Source organism: Podarcis vaucheri (assembly GCF_965113315.1).
Source record: "Podarcis vaucheri genome assembly, chromosome: 8".
In the NCBI taxonomy this organism is placed as follows: Eukaryota; Metazoa; Chordata; class Lepidosauria; order Squamata; family Lacertidae; genus Podarcis; species Podarcis vaucheri.
The window spans coordinates 12035010-12055211 of NC_138766.1; the positions used below are offsets into that span (position 1 = coordinate 12035010).

Genomic DNA, 20202 nt, shown 5'->3' on the forward strand with positions numbered 1-20202 from the left:
GTGAATACCTTAAATTTGAGGATACATGTGTGGGTTTTTTTATTGGTCAGGATAGGATGGGGGAAACAAGGGTGAGCAGATAGCTGAAACAAAAGTTAAGATCAGGTGCTACCAGTGCTGGTGTCTGGATGTATTATTTGTAGCAGTTTCTTTTTCAACACAATTCTCCAAAGTTGATAAATGGCTCCAAAAGGGATCATCAAGCATGGTACACTTTCCAGCATGATAGAGATGACGACAGCCCAGGGAGGATACTTTTTTGACTCTTTTGCAGGAAAATGTACCTTTGGGAGAAACAAATGTATTGCATGAAAGCCACACTGAACAGCATAATCTTCTATGCGTTTACACAGAAGTAAATCCCATCAAGTTAAATGAGGATTGCTCCCAGGTAAGTGAGGACAGGAATTACAGCTTGTTAATACTTCAAAGTGGGAGCTAAGCAAAGCTTGGCAATATTCCAAAAGGGAAAGGGAAGACTCCTGAGTTGCATGCAGTGTAGGGCTAAGACTATCATCAGCACAAGAATGTCTCCTCACATGATGGTATGTACTCCTCCTCCTCTCCACTGGTGCACCCTCTAAATACCTTCTAGGGATTTCCCAAACCCTCTGGTGCAATCATCTCCAAACTCGCCCTCCAGATGTTTTGGGACTACAACTCCCATCATTCCTAGATAACAGGACCAGTGGTCAGGGGTGATGGGAACTGTAGTCCCAAAACATCTGGAGGGCCGAGTTTGGGGGTGCCTGCTCTGGAGCAAATTTTAGGATGCCATGGGAGGAGGAGAGGGGGGAAAGCCCCATTGTGCTAGTGGTGTGTTGTGTGTAACAAAAAACACTGTTTTTATGAACGCTCACTCCTGTCACACCAAATGGTGAAATCTCTCTGTTTTTATGTAGGCTGGGACTTGATAGCAAACAGTTATCATCAAGGCTGATCATCTGAAAACTCATGAAGCTGAACAGATCTGGAACTGGTCAGTGTCTGCATGGTTGACTAGGAACCACATGGCATCCATCTGTCTTGGGAGAAAGTGGAAGAGTGTGCCTTTGTGGGTAAAGTCAAACCATTAGAGAGTTACAGCACCTACTGTGACTGTACAGAAAAAGTATGTTTGCTGCTACAGGTGCGCTATGGCACTCCTTTCTGCATCCCACCCCCATTGGTCATTCCTCCTCTGTCCACTACTGTGGATACACAACCTAACTGTCTTTCTCCAGGCAATATCATCTTGTAATAGGTTCATACGCAAGTTTGCTGGCTCACTACTCGTACAGCAGACACACACCTCCTGTGCCCCACAAAGAAGAAAACAGCCCAGCAGGCATGTAGGGTTCTGTAAAGCCTGTTTTAGCTTGGTGTCCTAGATGGCAAGAGCCAGGATCACTGTCAAGCCCTTGGTGGGCTGTAGTATATGACTGATGGCATCTTTGGGCTTGGTGTGAAAAGGATGTCTGTTTATACAACCTGCTTTTAAGTTGCTCTTCAGGAATGCTCTTAGAGCAGCTTACAGCAGAGTAATAAAATCAAAATGTAAAACCATTTATTAAATGTCCAGCTGAAACAAAAGAGGCCGGACATTAAATAAAAAATCCAACATAAAGCATCCTGTTGATTATACTTAATAATTTATAATTCTATTATTTATACCCCACCCATCTTACTGGGTTTCCCTGGCCACTCTGGGTGTCTTACAGCATATCTAAAAAAATCCAGCATTAAAAATCTGGTGAGGTTAATTAGCTGCAGGACCCCCTGTAAGCCCTAGTGATAGCCCAGGAATTCTGTGCTTAAGCAGAGCATCTTTATCAATTCAGGAGTTGAATTGAGATTCAGGAGTAGCAGCAAGACTGGAGTGAGAGCTCAATCCCCCCCCCCCCCATGAATGCAAATTAGGGAAAGACTAGTAATGACTTGTATAAAGGTAACTTACATAATTTGGGTTCCAAGTATTGTAGCTTGATGGTGGCTCAACAAGTACATAGAAGAAAAAAATCAGGAGCATTGTCCCTGGCGAGAAAAATAACCACATTGCCTTCCAATAGCATTTTAGTGGTCTTCCTATCATCTTTTCCACATCTGCACTGAATCTGTTAAAGAAATGGATATATTTAGTGAGGGATCTGTGGACAATTCACTTGCATGCAACCTTAGTAAAAATGAAGCCAGCTAAACTTCTGTTTCTCCTCTGACCGCATGCCTGCTCATCACTTGAACAAGTAGAGCAGCTACATAAGCATTACTCAAAAGAGGGAAATGCAAACAAAAGAGGATTCAGGCTTGCATAAAACGTTTGCGTAAAACGTTTATGTGCGAATTTAGAAATGATTTTTGTGACTGAAATAGAAATGTATTACATGTCTCCATAGTGGGGAAGACTGATCAGCTAGCCTGTTCCGTCTCCTTTCCAGGTGTTAACTTTGAAGCCCCTGCTCTCCCTGCCTAGGGTTCCTAATCTTTTAAACCAGAGGGATTTTCAAATCAAGGACTCTCTCAAATAGAGATCTATCCTCCCTGGCAGTTGCTTGGGCTGTTAAGTAGGCCACATGCACACACACACACCCAAATCAAATGATCGTTTGCACAAATAAATTAAACACAACAGATAGGAAACTTTTATCCTATTGCAACTTGTGGGGTGTATATCGCCAAATTATGCATAAGGCTGCAAACCTTAGCTGGGATCTTATTCCCACTGTATGCAATGGAATTTATTTCTGAGCAGGGAGACATGTGATTATACTTCAAATACAATAAAAAGGTATCACTTGCTGCACCTAGGCCAGGAACAGATCTGGCAGACACCCTCACTTTTGACTTTCCTGCTTCGCTTAAAAATCAGATCTTCATTGCTCTTTAATGTTTTGTTTAGCCAGCCACTTCCACAATTATTGGTACTGCTTGTAATTGTATTTTATGTTGCGCATCACCCCAGTGTGTTTTTTTGGCGGTACAGAAATGCTTTTCTAAATAAATAGACTAAATAAAGGTTTCTTGCCTAGAGTGTTGTTTTCACAGGATAAAGGAGGGAAATGGAAGTGTCACACCTCACCAGCTTATCAATGGGCTTGGTTCTCATGATCCCTATGATGGGGGGGGGGCTGGTAAATCTGGGTCCTGGGCCATACCACTTCAAATAGCAATGGCTGTTGGCGACTGTACCTCTTCAGACTGAATGCCCCTCATATTAAACATAACGGCTCCCCCCATGGATGAGTATTCAGTTTTGAAACACAACTCACTAATGCAGTCTGAAGCACTCCAGATTAGACACCAGTTTACCTTGTAAACCCTCTTCAAGCATTAGAGTAAGTGGGAGAGCAGGCGGGGGGGGGGCAAGGCACTCCATCACTAAAAAATCCTGATTTGCATCACAAGATGTAGGTGGATTGCCTAGCTTCTCCGTAGTGTGTTTATTTCTCAATAGAAATGCTTAGTGATGAATACAGCCTCACGTGTTCATCTGCCTTGAGTTGCTTATGCACCTAAGGGCTTATCCAGCTACATAAACGAAGAAACATAGCCATACCTTTTCATTCCATAAAGAAATGCAACACCCATCACTTCAAAGAAAGCAATGACTAGCAAAGGCATGGTTCCCCCAAAGGCATCAAACATCTCAAGCCAGTAGTTTCCTGATCTCAGAGCAAAAAGCAGGCCCAGCAGAAAGGCAGTAAGGCATATTAAACCTACAGACAACAACATTCATTAGTCAATTTACACAAATGAAATAAAAGAAAACCTAACCATTGGTGTTTACATGTGCGTTTATAATCAATCCCAACACGTCTGTTCCGTTTTTGCCACTCACCTCTCTTTAATGGTTAATGGGTGCAATGTGGCATCATTAAGACTGTACAGTTTCTGCTCACCAGATTATTGTTATTGTTGTTATTACTGTTTATTAATTTATATAGTGCCCTTCAGAGATATGAGGGCAGTTCACAAGATAAAAATACAGGATAAAAGCACAAAATAAATAGAACAAAAACAAAACAATCACCCCCACTCACACAACACATTTAAAAGGCCAGAGAAGAAGAAGAAGAGTTTGGATTTGATATCCCGCCTTTCACTCCCTTTTAAGGAGTCTCAAAGCGGCTAACATTCTCCTTTCCCTTCCTCCCCCACAACAAACACTCTGTGAGGTGAGTGGGGCTGAGAGACTTCAAAGAAGTGTGACTGGCCCAAGGTCACCCAGGAGCTGCATGTGGAGGAGCGGAGGTGCGAACCCGGTTCCCCAGATTACGAGACAACTGCTCTTAACCACTACACCACACTGGCTCTCTCTCTCCCAAGGCCTGGTTGAAGAGGAACTTTATTTGCCTGACACTTAAAGATGTATAATGAAGGTGCCAGCCAAACCTCCCTGGGTAGGTTAATGAATCTGGAAAGAACGTATCTTGAAACAACAGTAGCAGCTAAGAGAATGAGCAATGAGCCAGGATAGTCCATCGAAATACTGTCATGCCCACGAACCCTATCTCAGCCCCCATCTGCAATACAGAGATAGTATTAAGCTACTATTATTTACAATAGCTGAAATAATGTACATATAAATAATGAACCATATTAATCTTGAGCATGGTTAACAGCAAAGAAAAGGATTTGAGGAAGATGCCTTACCACATACAGCCTCCTTGCATATGTATCTAGACACAATGTGAGATTCTGTGAGAGGCGTCAAGATACTTTGAATGAGTCCAAAAATGGAAGATACACCAAGACTGAACAGCATGAGAAAAAACAGAATCGCCCAAGTGTTTGATCCAGGCATCTTAATGACGATTTCAGTGAACACAATAAAGGACAAGCCAGCTCCAGAAACACTCTGCAATATTCACAAATAATGGTAAAAACTGTCAGATTGATTTCTAAATGTCATTTATTCTAATGCAGAGGCAAAATGTTGTATTACTCAACATTTAGCCATCATCTGGAATAAGATACAGTCATTACCGATGACAAGTTCTTATCTTGACCTGGACCCTTGACACCTGAGATGTGCATTTTTGGGACTCACCATGTTTTAATGGTATTAAGTTGCTGTAATCTGTTTTTAGTGTTGCATTTTAAATCGTTGTCACTTGCCCTGGGAGCTAAGGGTGAAGGAAAGGTAATAAAATAATAAAAGCAGCCACCTAAGCTCACAGGTTGCTTTCTGTGGCTCTTTTAGTGCTCATACGTGCAGACACAGATATGGTTTGTGTGTGTCTCTGCAGAATTATAAGGGGAAACTTATCAAGCTGGACTAGAGTTCTGGTGGGTACCCTGAACCCCATCTTCTGTGTGCAAGTATTTGTGGCTAAATAAAGTGGCCATGGAACACCCCAGTAACAGTAGTTGTAGGGGGGAAGGTAGATTGTGTTTCTTTGGAGATAACCAGGCAAACAACTTGTGATCTCTGTGCACTCATACATATGGGTAGAGTAACAAGCTAGTTTACCAGAGACACAGCAGCTTGTATGAAGCCAAAGAGCTAAACACAGCTCTTCTGAAAGAATTTCCTGCCTGGGCCATCACATCAGCGGTAGCTGAAGACCGAGGGCTGTGACCCCCTTGCAGCATGGCAGAGGTCCAGCAGAGAAACTACAGAAAAATGCAGTGTAAGCTGCAGAAGCCTTCATGGAATGTGACCAGAGAAGGAAGTCCCATTCATTCATGCAATGCAAGTACAATACCTTATCAAGGAAATACTGGAGATCACAATTTGCCAGTTTGAGAGATGCCAGTTTATTGATATCTGTTCCATTCAAATAACTGAGCCAAAATGTGCTGTTGTCTACAGTGATGTTGTCTTTCCTGAATGCCTTGGTGATGCTTTTAACATTTCTGTCAGTAAAGTCAGGAATGATACGAATTATTTGCATTGCCATAGTCCCTAAGAAAAACAACAGCAATTTGCTTTAAATAGGGGCAGGCCAGTAGTAGTAGTAGTTTGGATTTGATATCCCGCTTTATCACTACCCGAAGGAGTCTCAAAGCGGCTAACATTCTCCTTTCCCTTCCTCCCCCACATCAAACACTCTGTGAGGTGAGTGGGGCTGAGAGACTTCAGAGAAGTGTGACTGGCCCAAGGTCACCCAGCAGCTGCATGTGGAGGAGCGGAGACGCGAACCCGGTTCCCCAGATTACGAGACTACCGCTCTTAACCACTACGCCACACTGGTTCTCCAGGGGCCAAACGGGTTTATGCACAACCACTGACGTGTGCTGGGACCAGGAACGCAACCCCCATACAAACAGGAAGTTGCCTGTATACCTGAATTAATGAATATGCACATGGAACATGCAGGATTGTATACTTTGTGTTCTATGCTACAATCTTATTTTAATTCTGCCCTCTGGGGTCCCCTAAACTGGTTTAAAGGGGGGGATGACACAAAATTCTAGACAATGAAAAACAAAAATTGTGAACTTGGACCAACACCTTAAAATGGAGGGCACAAGGAGAAGGGGACGACAGAGAATGAGATGGTTGGATGGTGTTCTTGAAGCTACCAGCATGAGTTTGATCAAACTGCGGGAGGCAGTGGAGGACAGAAGTGCCTGGCGTGCTCTGGTCCATGGGGTCACGAAGAGTCGGACACGACTAAACGACTAAACAACAACAACAACTGTGAAACTTGAACGGCTCACCTTTCCAAGCATTCTTCATAGGCCACTGTTGCTTTGAACCCCAGAATTGAAAAAATTGGGATTGATGCAAACAAAGAAGTCACAGAATTTATTGCTGCTATCATGACAGCATCCAGTTCACAATCATTACTAGGAAAAACAAGTACATAACAACCCGATTAAATGTTACAAAGGCCAGCACCGAGTCTGTAACTTCTAATGTTATACATTTATTATTTTATTTGAAGTACTTGTACTCTATTCTTCATTGAATATTTTCAATCCCAGAACAGCAAAACAAAGCAATTGACAGATGGCATGTTGTCGCAGAAACTAAATAGCTGAAGGCACTACTGAAATATGTTGGTTTTGTCATTGTTATTATTATTATTTTCTTTATTCGTTGACAGGACTCAAAGCAGCTTACAGTTTTAAAACATGAACCACTAGAGAGAGAGAAAATCATTGAAATACAATTAAACATGGATAGAATGAAAACTATAAACATGTAAAAAAAATATGTTTAAAACCTACCAATAATTACAATAAAAATTGTCCTCAATTTTTGTGTGTGGGAAAGAGAAAACAAGCAGGCAGCCCTAGAACAGAGTCTGAAAAAGACAAGGCCTGACTTGGTGCTGACCTTTAAAGCCCTGAATGGCCTTGGTCCAGTATATCTGAAGGAGCGTCTCCACCCCCATCGTTCTACCCGGACACTGAGGTCCAGCACCGAGGGCCTTCTGGCGGTTCCCTCACTGCGAGAAGCCAAGTTACAGGGAACCAGGCAGAGGGCCTTCTTGGTAGTGGCGCCTTCCCTGTGGAACACCCTCCCACCAGATGTCAAAGAGAACAACAACCACCAGCTTTTAGAAGACATCAGAAGGCAGCCCTGTTTCAGGAAGCTTTTAATGTTTGATGTATTATAGTATTTTAATATTCTTTTGGAAGCTGCCCAGAGTGGCTGGGGAAGCCCAGCCAGATGGGCGGGGTATAAATAATAAATCATTTTTATTACTATTATTATGACTAACCCTCTGTGAAAATCCAATGAAATGGCACTGGGGGTTCTAGAAATCTACTGGGGGAGGAGTGTTGATGCTGTATATTTGTATAACTAAAGCCTTTTGATACAGAAATGTCAGTAAGACTCTTCTGATCTCATTCAACAGAAACCAGCCCTGGTGCATGCACTGGAATCCCTGAAATCTCTCATCATTCTGGGACTGGAGAGGGCCCAGATATTATACATTTATCACATTTAGAGCTCACTTTTCTCCAAAGGATTCCAAGGTAGCATACAAGCAAGTTATGCTGTTTTATTCTCACAGGAACCTTAAGGCATATGTTATACTGAGAGCATGCAGCCGCCTCAGTCACTCGCCTTCTCATTATTGCATCTCAAACGTAGCTGAACTTTGCCCAGCACTGGCATTGCAGAAAGAACAATAGAGAGCATCTTTGGGTTGCTCACACAGGAAAACATCAAGAGAACAGAGCCAACCGCTTTTCCTGTGCTCCAGTGTGGGCTGAATGAGAATTGAGTCTTGTCTCCAGAGATCACTGAGGCGCTATCTCATAGAAGTTTATTTGACTGCGTCAAACAGCTCCTCTCCACATTGTGAGCGAAAGCTAACAAAACTGCAAGATTATACCTACATTGGCGGGTTGTAGCTTGAATATGCTATGAGTCCCCCAAATCCTAAAGAAAGAGAGGGAAAGATCTGGGTGGCTGCATCAAGCCAGGCACGTGGATTGTTGATCTTCTTGAGCTGTGAGAGAGACAGAGAGAGTTCAGGGCTAAACACATTATTAGTCTCATAATTCCTGTGTATATTTCACTGATACAGGCCTTCCTGGCAAGCAGTGGAAAATTAGTGTGTTTCCTGAATTCAACAAATTCAGAACAGAACAATGCATTATACTGGCAAACAAGTGTTTCACAAACTTCCTGCCTGGGGCTTGTAGGGCGGTAGAATCAGTGTGTAGGAGAGAGTGCTAACTCTTTCCATGTTTGGCGATAGTCCCTTACAAATGCTCACTAGAGTGCTTTTACCTTCATTTGTGCATCTTCCAGTCTTGGACCCTGCCAGACGGAGAAACAAAAAGCAGCCCAGGGGAGCATTTGTAGGGAAGAATTGGTGGACATAGGGAGGATTAATGACCTGCCCACTGGCTTCCTCAAATACAGAACTGGGACACCCCATGCTTGCACAATGAAGTGTAGTTCTGCCCTGTCTACCAAAAAATAAGATTTGACCCAGGGTTGCCTATATTCGTGAATTTTAGAAAAGGGCACTTTTTACACAAGTTTCTGTTCTTCATAGATTCCAGAGGGAGTTAACAAAGTACAATTGCCAGAATATGTGTGGATCCCAACTAGTATTAAGTGGTAAACTAAGAAGAAGCATGGAGGAAAGTTCAAAGTTCAAAGCCACCTCTAAAAGACCAAGTCAGACTTTCCGTACATCATCTGGAACACCAAGGATCAATTGAATAAATACTTGCATTAGGAGTCATGAAGTAGAGTAATCCGTGAACAGCTCCTGGGAGAGTCAGTCCATAAATTAGGAATAATGTTAGAATTAGGAAAGAACATGGGGCTGTAAAATATATTGCCTAAGAGGAAGAGCAAAGCAGAGAAGAAAAAAGTGAGTGTCAGGAAGAGGTTAAGGCAATACCATGAAACAGATACTGTGCACACAAAATTACTGAACAGTTGCAGCTGAATCCAACTCAGTGATAAACTGTTTTTGTTTAGGGTGGTTTGAGGAAATGCAGAAGCTCATGCATGTGTGTACATCACCACATAATGGTGCCATCCAGTGTGGTGCAGCAGTGGTTAACATGGCAGACTAGAATTGAGGAAACCTGTGGAGGTGTGCTCCACAGAAGTGCAGGGAGGTGGGGGAAGTGCAGGCAGTGGGGGCCCCCTCCCAACATTTTGTCCAAGTTGGTGCCTACGGCCATGAAGCTCACTGGTGACCTTGAGACAATTCTCCAGTCCAACTGACTGAAAGATTGTGAGCAGATTGTGTGCAAGAGGAAAGAGAAAGTAGCTTGAACTCTTCGGATGAGAAGTAAGATACTAATTAAAAAGGCAAGCATGCATTTTTCTATGTTGCAGAGAAAAAAGGTAGAAAACACCTTGTGACACCTTAAGGACCAACACTGTAGGTCCTTATTAGGTGCATAAAGTCACCAGAGAATGCTGGGTTTATCCATACATCCAGATTTTCCTGGACATAACTGGGATTCGTTCTCCGAAAATAATATCTAAAAGTTAAAATGTAAGGGCATATGGTAGCCAAAAAGCTCAACATATTTGCCCAAAGAAGCAATATATTATTCAACTGACTATTCATTATGACGTTTTATGACACAGTCCGAGTCAGGCCATCTAAACTGCTATTCCATCCCAAGGTGCTTTAGCCCTGCAGTCTAATGGGAACACTTGTGTTCCTCATAGTTGCACTTTATAGCTAATTAATCAATAATTTTGTTTCTCATTTGCTTTACGTATTGCTGATCAAACACATGAAAAAAAATATCTCCTGCATATGGATTATAACCTAGCCTCCACGCAGACGTATTAGTTTTCAATGGGCAGGTGCCTTTTAAAAATATGACAGAACATTCGTTCATGTGAGCTGCCTTCTGTCTCACGTGGTGCAGTGCAAAGATGGCTTTACCACCTCAGTAAGGACCAGGTCAGTGAAATACAGGTGTCTGGTAATAATCCCTGCTCACCTTTCCAGTCGATTCAATTCCTCGTACTGTAGAAATGTACACAATTAACCAGCAGGCTGCCAAACATAAAACCAGCCACCACTGAAGTGGGCCACTGTTTCCAATATCCGTGCTTATGTTTAAAGTGTACCTATACCAAAAATAATTGGTAGGTGTGCTTTTGTGACATTCTTCAATAAGTTCTGAAATAACAAGCACAGAAGGCATTATCAAAACAGATGGAATCATAGAAGAGTTGGAAAGGATCCTGACGATCAGGAATATGCAGTTGTCCCATACGGAGATCGAACCTGCAATCTTGGTGTTATCCGCACCATGCTCTTAACAGACTTTCCTAATATGGTGCCATCCAGATGTTTTGAACTAGAACGTCCATCAGCCCCAGCCAGCACAGCCAATGGTCAGGAATTCTGAGAGCCATAACCCAAAACATCTGGGGGTCAACAGGTTGGGGAAGACTATTGTAGATTCATTAAGTTCCACACACCACTGGAATAATATTGAGTAACCTGTATGTCATGTTATTTATTTGATTGCAAAGAGAAGTTCCTTCTGTTGTAGAGGGCTTCTTTCCCATTCTGCACCAATAGAGCATGCAGATGGTATACTGCATTTTAAAAAAACTCCATTCCATGTTTTGTTTTGTTTTGTGTTTTGTTTTGTTTTGTTGGAAAGTGTGAACCTACCATAAACCCCTCTCTTCTGGAGTTCTAGAATGAGGTATTGTTTAGTTTGGGGAATAGCCTCCTCTTGATTAACAAACAGGGCTTCCCGAAAGAATGACATCAAGACGAGATGCTTCACCTCAGCTCTTCCAGACCAAGCCTGGAACAGAACTCTCTAGCCCTACATATATTTGGGTTAGGGATTCAACCAGGCACACCCCAGGTGAATAGATATGTGCCTCATCCTCTTGAAGCTATTCCATGAAAGGGAAGGGGGCCTTTCTTCGGGCATCAGTTCTCTCTGCACAGGAAGCTCTTGCTTTGGCATAACTAGTAAACTTTAAGCCAGGAGTGGGGAACCTTTGGACCTCCAGCTGTCATTGAACTACAACTCCCATCAGCCCTAGCAAGCATGGCCTATGGCTTGGGTTTGTCTGAGTCGTAGTGCAGTAAGAGTTGGAGGGCGTGAAGATGCCCCACGCCTGCTTTAAGCTATTGGCCCCATCTACACAGCACTTCAAACCATTATTAAACTAAGCTGTGCCTTAAACGTGAACTCACTGCTGCTTCATTCAGATGGGCAGGGTATAAATAAAAATATTCTACCTCTGCTGCATTACTTTGCCGAGTGTTTAGTTCAGTTCATATCCTATTCCCTTTTTGTACAACTTTACAGATGCTGCTTTCTCTGTCGTTTTGTCCTTTTGGATGCTGTAAGATTTGGGGTGCAACTGCAGACACATGTTCATGAGGACACAGCCTAACTAGGCTGAGTCTTGCCCTGAAGAGCAGGCCTGGGGATGGGAAGATGTCCATTTAAAGTGCAGTGCATCTGGGTAGGTGACGGGGGGGTGAACCCTACCCCCAACCTCAACTGTGCTTTTTGTATGCAAGAATAGAAGGGATTAATTGCATCCAAGGTTGTGTTCTGGCTCTAGTATGCTCCCACTGTTGGTTTTTGAATCCATAGACATAAGCCAGGGTGGCTATCTAAAGAACTTTTAACTGAATTAAGATTAAAAAAGGATGTGTACAAAAAATGGAAAAGGGGGGAAACCACCAAAGAGGAATTCAAACAAATAGCCAGCACGTGTAGACACAAAGTCAGAAAAGCTAAAGCACAGAATGAACTCAGGCTTGCTAGAGAGGTTAAAAGCAACAAAAAAGGCTTTTATGGGTATGTTCGTAGCAAAAGGAAGAACAAAGAAACAGTGGGGTCACTCAGAGGAGAAGATGGTGAAATGCAAACAGGGGACACAGAAAGGGCTGAACTCCTCAATGCCTTCTTTGCCTCAGTCTTCTCCGATAAAGAAAACAATGCCCGACCTGAAGAATTTGGAGCAAATGATTCAGCAATGGAAACACAGCCCAGAATAACTAAGGAGATAGTACAAGAATATTTGGCTAGTTTAGATGTATTCAAGTCTCCAGGGCCGGATGAACTGCATCCAAGAGTATTAAAAGAACTGGCAGATGTGATCTCAGAACCACTGGCAGTCATCTTTGAGAATTCCTGGAGAACAGGCGAAGTCCCGGCAGACTGGAGGAGGGCAAATGTTGTCCCTATTTTCAAAAAGGGGAAAAGAGAGGACCCAAATAATTACCGCCCAGTCAGTCTGACATCAATAGCAGGGAAGATTCTGGAGCAGATCATTAAGCAAACAGTCTGTGAGCACCTAGAAAGGAATGCTGTGATCACCAATAGTCAGCATGGATTTCTGAAAAATAAGTCATGTCAGACTAACCTGATCTCGTTTTTTGACAGAATTACAAGCCTGGTAGATGAAGGGAATGCAGTGGATGTAGCCTACCTTGATTTCAGCAAGGCATTTGACAAGGTGCCCCATGATATTCTTGTAAAGAAGCTGGTAAAATGCGGTCTTGACTCTGCTACCACTCAGTGGATTTGTAACTGGCTGACTGACCGAACCCAAAGGGTGCTCATCAATGGTTCCTCTTCATCCTGGAGAAGAGTGACTAGTGGGGTGCCACAGGGTTCTGTCTTGGGCCCAGTCTTATTCAACATCTTTATCAACGACTTGGATGATGGACTCAAGGGCATCCTGATCAAATTTGCAGATGACACCAAACTGGGAGGGGTGGCTAACACCCCAGAGGACAGGATCACACTTCAAAACGACCTTGACAGATTAGAGAACTGGGCAAAAACAAACAAAATGAATTTTAACAGGGAGAAATGTAAAGTATTGCACTTGGGCAAAAAAAATGAGAGGCACAAATACAAGATGGGTGGCACCTGGCTTGAGAGCAGTACATGTGAAAAGGATCTAGGAGTCTTGGTTGACCACAAACTTGACATGAGCCAACAGTGTGACGCGGCAGCTAAAAAAGCCAATGCAATTCTGGGCTGCATCAATAGGAGTATAGCATCTAGATCAAGGGAAGTAATAGTGCCACTGTATTCTGCTCTGGTCAGACCACACCTGGAGTACTGTGTCCAGTTCTGGGCACCACAATTCAAGAAGGACACGGACAAACTGGAACGTGTCCAGAGGAGGGCAACCAAAATGGTCAAAGGTCTGGAAACGATGCCTTATGAGGAACGGCTAAGGGAGCTGGGCATGTTTAGCCTGGAGAAGAGGAGGTTAAGGGGTGATATGATAGCCATGTTCAAATATATAAAAGGATGTCACATAGAGGAGGGAGAAAGGTTGTTTTCTGCTGCTCCAGAGAAGCGGACACGGAGCAATGGCTCCAAACTACAAGAAAGAAGATTCCACCTAAACATTAGGAAGAACTTCCTGACAGTAAGAGCTGTTCGGCAGTGGAATTTGCTGCCAAGGAGTGTGGTGGAGTCTCCTACTTTGGAGGTCTTTAAGCAGAGGCTTGACAACCATATGTCAGGAGTGCTCTGATGGTGTTTCCTGCTTGGCAGGGGGTTGGACTCGATGGCCCTTGTGGTCTCTTCCAACTCTATGATTCTATGATTCTATGACTTTACCAGTGATGTAGAGCTAGCATAGAAATTCTTGATAAATGTTGCTATTTTGTGTGTTTTCCATAAAATCAGCTTCAACCCACAAAGAATACTTAAGCCACATTTGACGTGCAGTTCATCCCCATCCCGTCTCTGGTGTGCACAAATGCAACCTGACACACAGACACAGCTGATAATGTGTGCATAGCCTACACAGAAAAATGGGCACCTGTAGGGCTTTTGCTTATCCCAATCTGTAGCTAGGGTCAAAGGAGGCATGGCAGGAACACACCTGGGTCTAATAGTTGCTGACTGTGGCAGAGTTGGACAAACAATTTAATGCAGTGGTTGAAGCATACATAGAAAAGCAGATACTAATAACAGAAAGCAGCAAGAGACTTGGAAACTCACCTGGTTTGCTGGTATCTGTTGGGCAGAAACTCCAAGGTAATGGGTTTCGGAAAGAGTTTATAAAATACCACAAAATCCAGGCCAAAAGCATATTATAATACACACTCACTAGGAAGGAGACTATCAGTGAACTGTAACCTGTGGAATATACAAGCACATGCAGAACTGGCATGAACAAAGACAATTGCTGTTTAACATAAATATTGCAAGAGCCTGATTCACACTATGGAAAGATCAAATCCAATTACTACCTGAACTCTGGCAGTCTGGAAAACAATATTGCTCTGTGAATTAAGCGTTGGTGCTAACAAACTAAGCAGTAGGGCGGGGGGAGGCAATTCCCATTTTGCCTCAGGTGGTGAAATCACACAGGTTGCCCGAGTGGCTTTGTTTATCTTCCATAGGCATGCAACTGCCTGAGTTTACCACTACTGGGATGTGGGTAGCGCTGTGGTCTAAACCACTGAGCCTCTTGGGCTTGCCGATCAGAAGGTCAGCGTGAGCTCCCGTTTCTCTGTCCCTGCTCCTGCCAACGTAGCAGTTCAAAAGCATGCCAGTGCAAGTAGATAAATAGTTATCGCTGTGGTGGTAACCACAAACTGGGGGGGGGGGATTCCCATTTTGCCTCAGGTGGTGATATCGGACAGGCTGCCCCAGTGGCTCTGTTTATCTTCTAGACCAGGAGTCAGCAAACTAAGGCCTATGGGCACGATCAGGCCTGATTGCCCTCTGGATCCGGCCCACAGACGGTCCTGGAATCGCTACTTGGATCGGCTTCATTGTTCGGGCAGTGCCATTTTTTTTGCAATTTTTTTCCTGGGTGCCTTTCCCCCTCCACTCCACTCCCTCACACACACCATGGTGGCGGCGCCTCCCTCCTCTTGGCTTCTCCATGCCCTGTGGAGGAAGGGAGCTGGGCTTTGATTGGTGCCAGCAGCCAGCCAATCTGAAGCCTTGACACCCACCCGCTGGCCTCTCCGTCCATGGCTGCACTGTGGGCAATGTGACAGGCACGAGGCTTTGTCTGGAGCTTGGTGCACCTGCTGGCCCCGCACCTAGTGCCTGAGAAAGCTGGCCCAGAAAGGAGAAGCACCACCACCACCACTGGCTCCCAACCACAGGCAGAGCGGCGGCGGAGGTAGGAAAGCAGGGGGGGGCTGGGGGAGGGGGGAGAGAGAGAAGCCCCCCTCCGCCGCGTGCGTGCACACACACACAGTTTGGCCTGCCACAAGGTCTGAGGGGCGTTGAACCAGCCACCTCCTAAAAAAGTTTGCTGACCCCTGTTCCAGACAGATAAGCAAGAAACTGCCTTAGTTTACTACTACTGGTAAGCGGGTAGCACTGTGGTCTAAACCACTGTGCCTCTTGGAATTGCCAATAAGAAGGTCAGCGGTTCAAATCCATGTGACGGGGTGAGCTCCCATTGCTCTGTCCCAACTCCTGCCACCCTAGCTGTTCAAAAGCATGCCAGTGCAAGTAGATAAATAGGTATCGCTGTGGCGGGAAGGTAAGCAGCGTTTCTGTGCGCTCTGGTTTCCTTCACGGTGTTCCGTTGTACCAGAAGTGATTTAGTCATAGAATCATAGAATCATATGATGGCCACATGACCCAGAAAGTTGTTTGAGGACAAACACTGGCTCCCTCAGCCTGAAAGCGAGATGAGCACTGCAACCCCGTAGTTGCCTTTGACTCGTCCTTTACCTTTTACCCTACCACTACTGGGTTTGCTATTACAGCCTCATGTAACCCATGCGTTTTCCAGGAAGGAGCAATGATTAGAAGATTGTATAGTCACAAGTAAAGGCAATTGCAGAAACCTACCTAGTCCTCCCAGGTAAGGTGAGATGTGCCACCAGAGTCGAATGGTGCCTTTTTTCAAATGTTGCCCTACAGCTAATTCAAGAAAAAATACAGGGATGCCTCCCAACACAAGCATGGTGATGTATGGAATCAGGAATGCTCCTAGAAACACAATTTCCAAGCAGTTAGCTCATAACAGTGGCATAGCGTGGGTTGTTGTTTTTTTACTGTGGCATGCACTGAAAGCACATCTGATTGGTGGGGATTAAACTGCATAAATTAGTCCTGCTGTAGAAGATCTAGAAGGTGAAAGTCATGAAAAGATGGCTGTTTTTGCAGTTACATTTCAGCTTGTTTTTATTCATTTTTATTCATTTTTTTAAATTCTGGAATGGGGGGGGGGAGATCTCTGAAAACAATCCATTCTGGACAATGCTTTTATGATTCTGTCATATGATACTTCAAAAACTCAGAAAGTATAAAGTATTTATGCCTCCCCTACCAATCATTTACCCTGTCCCACGTTAGCATTCCTAAAGGTCATATAGTGGTAGAACAAAATGGCCTTGTCTCTTTTGATTTGGTAGTGTTGTTTTCTAAAACCAAAGTTAAATCAACTTTGAGGGGAATCAGCTGGAGTCAGCTCAGGTGTTCATAGCTCCCTTGGTCTATGTCTAAATTATCTGCCTTCCTTGAGAAGCAGAAGAGATTGGCAAAAAGTTACAACGAGGAATGCTGCTGCAAAAGAAGTTGCTCTTGGACAAAGTAGCTTGTTTCTAATTTCTTCATTTTTCAACAAGGAATAATATGTATCTTAAAATCATTTAACAGTGTTAATAGTCAAAGTACAGAAACATCACTTTTAAAGAAGAGTTTGGATTTGATATCCGGCTTTATCACTACTCTAAGGAGTCTCAAAGTGGCTAACAATCTCCTTTTCCCTTCCTCCGCCACAACAGACACTCTGTGAGGTGAGTGAGGCTGAGAGACTTCAGAGAAGTGTGACTAGCCCAGGTTCATCCAGCAGCTGTATGTGGGGGAGCGGGGAATCAAACCTGGTTCACAATTTTACCACTGAAATGAAGAAGACTGAGACGGAAGATTACATCAAAGTACTACAGACATGGTATGTGGAATGGAACGCAACGGAACTGAAAGGGGGGGGAACGACTTATTATTTTTTTTGCTCTATGTGATTAACTAATAACCCTCCGTCTTAGAAGATCTGTCACAGCAACTAATTGCAAATGGGACTAAAAATGAATTGTGTGGGAATAATATGAACTTAAAGGTTTTACTCTGTGAAGGATTTGGAAAGAAGAAGGGCTCTCTTTGTGACGCAGTTAGAATGGAGATGTGATACGAGACCTGTGTTGCAGGAGGTTTGGTCTTGGGGAGGGCGAGCCGAAGATTTATTATTTTAGAGGAGATTGTGATCTGGAAGGGGCAGCCCTCATGGAAAAAGACTAAGTTACGATGCAACAGGTCGGGAAAGTTAAAGAGCGAGCTTTTAGACTGCATTTCATCGGAACGACAAAATGGCGATTGCTTGCTCGAGCGGAAATGCCTGGACTATTGGATGAGAGTGATTTACGAGAGAGCAGCACAAAGCCCACACAGAAACACAAATAAGACTGGGTTTTTTCAACCCACTTGCGGAGCAACTCGGAGGTGAATGAAAAGGAAAATGAGTAACGACAAGGATTGAGAAGAGGGGACTGGAAATATCATTCTTAAGATGAAAGCAGCAAAAATATTCGAGGATTGGACTCCTGACGATCAAGAAGCATGGGTACCCCTCACAAAAATTTATAATTTGGAAAATAATTGGATTACATGATATGTATTGTTATAATTTGGATTAATTGGTTTGATGTGTTTAATTTGGTAATATGAAACTTAATAAAAATTATTTTAAAAAAACAAAAACAAACCTGGTTCACCAGATTATGAGTCCACCACTACACCGCCCTGGCTCTTATTGTCATGGTTGCCTGGAAGCAAGGCTATTTATTTTATCATGTTTCTTGCCAATAAAAAAAACCAAACACTTTAAAAAATCCATGTCCATTTAGTCAGAGAAAGTAAACAACTTGATTCACTCAGGCACTAAATCCATGCAATAAAACCAAATCAATCAGTAACAATGGATAACAATCGCAACAAGACTTAAAGCTTGGGTTGTAAGTCTTTCAGTAATACTATTAAGCTCTGCATGCAAATCGTAAGAGTTGCAGTGAGGCATTGAAGTTAACAGAAAATTTAGTGACATATTGTCCCCAATGTCTCTGTGTTGTTTTGCTCTGTGCACTTAGCCATCTGTCATTCAGGAGGAAGAGCAGGATATAAATGGAATTATTATTATTTTTTTATCCAACCCACCAAAAAAAGTACTTACTCCACCCCCTTTTACAGCTCCTGTGACAGTCTCCTCCCTCTAGCTATCATCTGCCACAGCTGAGGCCATCAGGTGGAGCGTAGCAACATTTAAGTACATTTGCAGCTGCCTCTGCAGAACCATTTTAGGCCACCTCTGTTCCCACCTATGGCTTTTTTTACATCTCACATAGCACTCCTTAATCTCTCTTAATGGCTCACCACCCAGGCTATCACCTCACTGGGAGGCTAGCCTGGCTATTCCAAGAATTAAAAGCACTGATTAAATTTTAACAATCGCTGGATCCAGAGATTAGAGGGGTCTGGCACACCCCAAACACATATTATTTTAGAACAAGAGGAGTCTGTCATAGTTTAGTCTGAACAATCATGCAACTAATCAATTAAAAGGTGGGTTTTCTCTTACCTCCTCCGTAGGTTTGGCACAAGTATGGAAAACGCCACACATTTGCAAGACCCACAACAAATCCGGAACAGCTTAAAAGGTACTGGAATTTACTATCCCACTTGGGCCTTTGGGAGTGTTTAGAGCTGCTTTCGGGTTGATCAGTTGCCATCTTTACTTTATACTCTTCAACACTGCCTTTGGGTTGATCAGTTGCCATCTTTACAACCTCTTTTTTTCCTTTCACCACATATTTCTCCAATATTAGTAGCAGCCAGGCAACAGAACCTCCTCACTCACCATGTAAGCAGCAAGGGGGGGGGCAGAAGAGGAATTATGAACAATGGATGGAACTTCCATCTGCGACATCACACCAAAGAATCCAGATAAAACAACCTAGCAACCTACAGCCACACAAATTACAGCGTTGAGATGAGGCACTGAATTTAACAGAAAAATTCTTACCTCTTGGAAGCAGTAAAGATATAATTTAACCCTTTCAGTCCAAACTCTAAATTGTATTACTTTTCCCAAAGGTTCCCTCTTTCCCTAGTATAGGAAAAAGACCACACGTTTGGTAAGTTAAAAAATGGTTTACTTACACACTCTTCAAAGGTCAGCTTCATGTGTTTCATAAAAGGTTGCACAGGCAGTAATATTCACCTTAGTTACAAAGCGGCAGAAGTTCCTAAATTATTGGTAGAGGAACTCAAGAATGGATGCTGAGAGCCATGCAGTTGAGCTGGAGCAACCAACTCAAAGCTCTTCACATGCTGAGCTTCTCAAGTAAACTGGAGAACAAAGGCTTGATTACGTAGTTCAGGGGTCAGCAACCCGTGGCTCCGAAGCCGCATGTGGCTCTTTTACACCTTTGCTGCGGCTCCCTCCAGCGAGGGGTGGAGGCGCATTGTGTGCCCCGACACTCCCCACTGTTTTAAATGTCGCAATGGTTTTGCGGCTCCCAGGTTTTTTTCCTTTGGTCCAAGTGGCTCTTTTTGTCTTAAAGGTTGCAGACCCCTGACGTAGTTCCTTCCAAGTTGAGGGGAAGTAGATAGTGAAGCCTGACAGGACAGCATACTCTATGGTATTAACCCCTTCATGCATTAATTAGACTTAAGCATGTTGGTTATGTGAAACTGATTATCCCACAAACCCCTTCTCAATAAATGAACCACTGGGAGTCCCATCTTAACTCAAAGGTTCTCAAAACAGTGTCTTGGTCGAGGACTGGTCAGAAT

At 43.5% G+C, this 20202-nt stretch overlaps 2 protein-coding genes across 5 annotated transcripts in view; one reads left to right on the forward strand and one right to left on the reverse strand.

Annotated features, from left to right (window-relative positions):
• TERT (telomerase reverse transcriptase) overlaps positions 1–1930 on the forward strand; it is a gene marked incomplete at its 5' end in the record, with an annotated part of 85732 nt that extends 83802 nt beyond the window's left edge. For 3 of the 4 annotated variants that reach the window (XR_014222289.1, XM_082234199.1, XM_082234196.1), the window contains one exon: positions 275–1930. The remainder of the gene's footprint in view (positions 1–274) is intronic. The other variant, XM_082234197.1, reaches the window with a different exon arrangement.
• On the reverse strand, positions 23–19259 carry LOC309538654 (sodium-dependent neutral amino acid transporter B(0)AT3-like). Its single transcript, XM_082234442.1, has 12 exons — positions 18986–19259; positions 16204–16344; positions 14383–14520; positions 10369–10550; positions 9127–9237; positions 8278–8390; positions 6643–6771; positions 5685–5835; positions 4630–4834; positions 3533–3692; positions 1937–2093; positions 23–284 (listed from the first exon to the last, which is right to left on the reverse strand). The coding sequence occupies exons 1-12, from the start codon at positions 19182–19184 to the stop codon at positions 102–104; spliced, it is 1869 nt and encodes a 622-aa protein (XP_082090568.1). The 5' UTR covers positions 19185–19259; the 3' UTR covers positions 23–101.
• Positions 19260–20202: the final 943 nt, after the last annotated feature.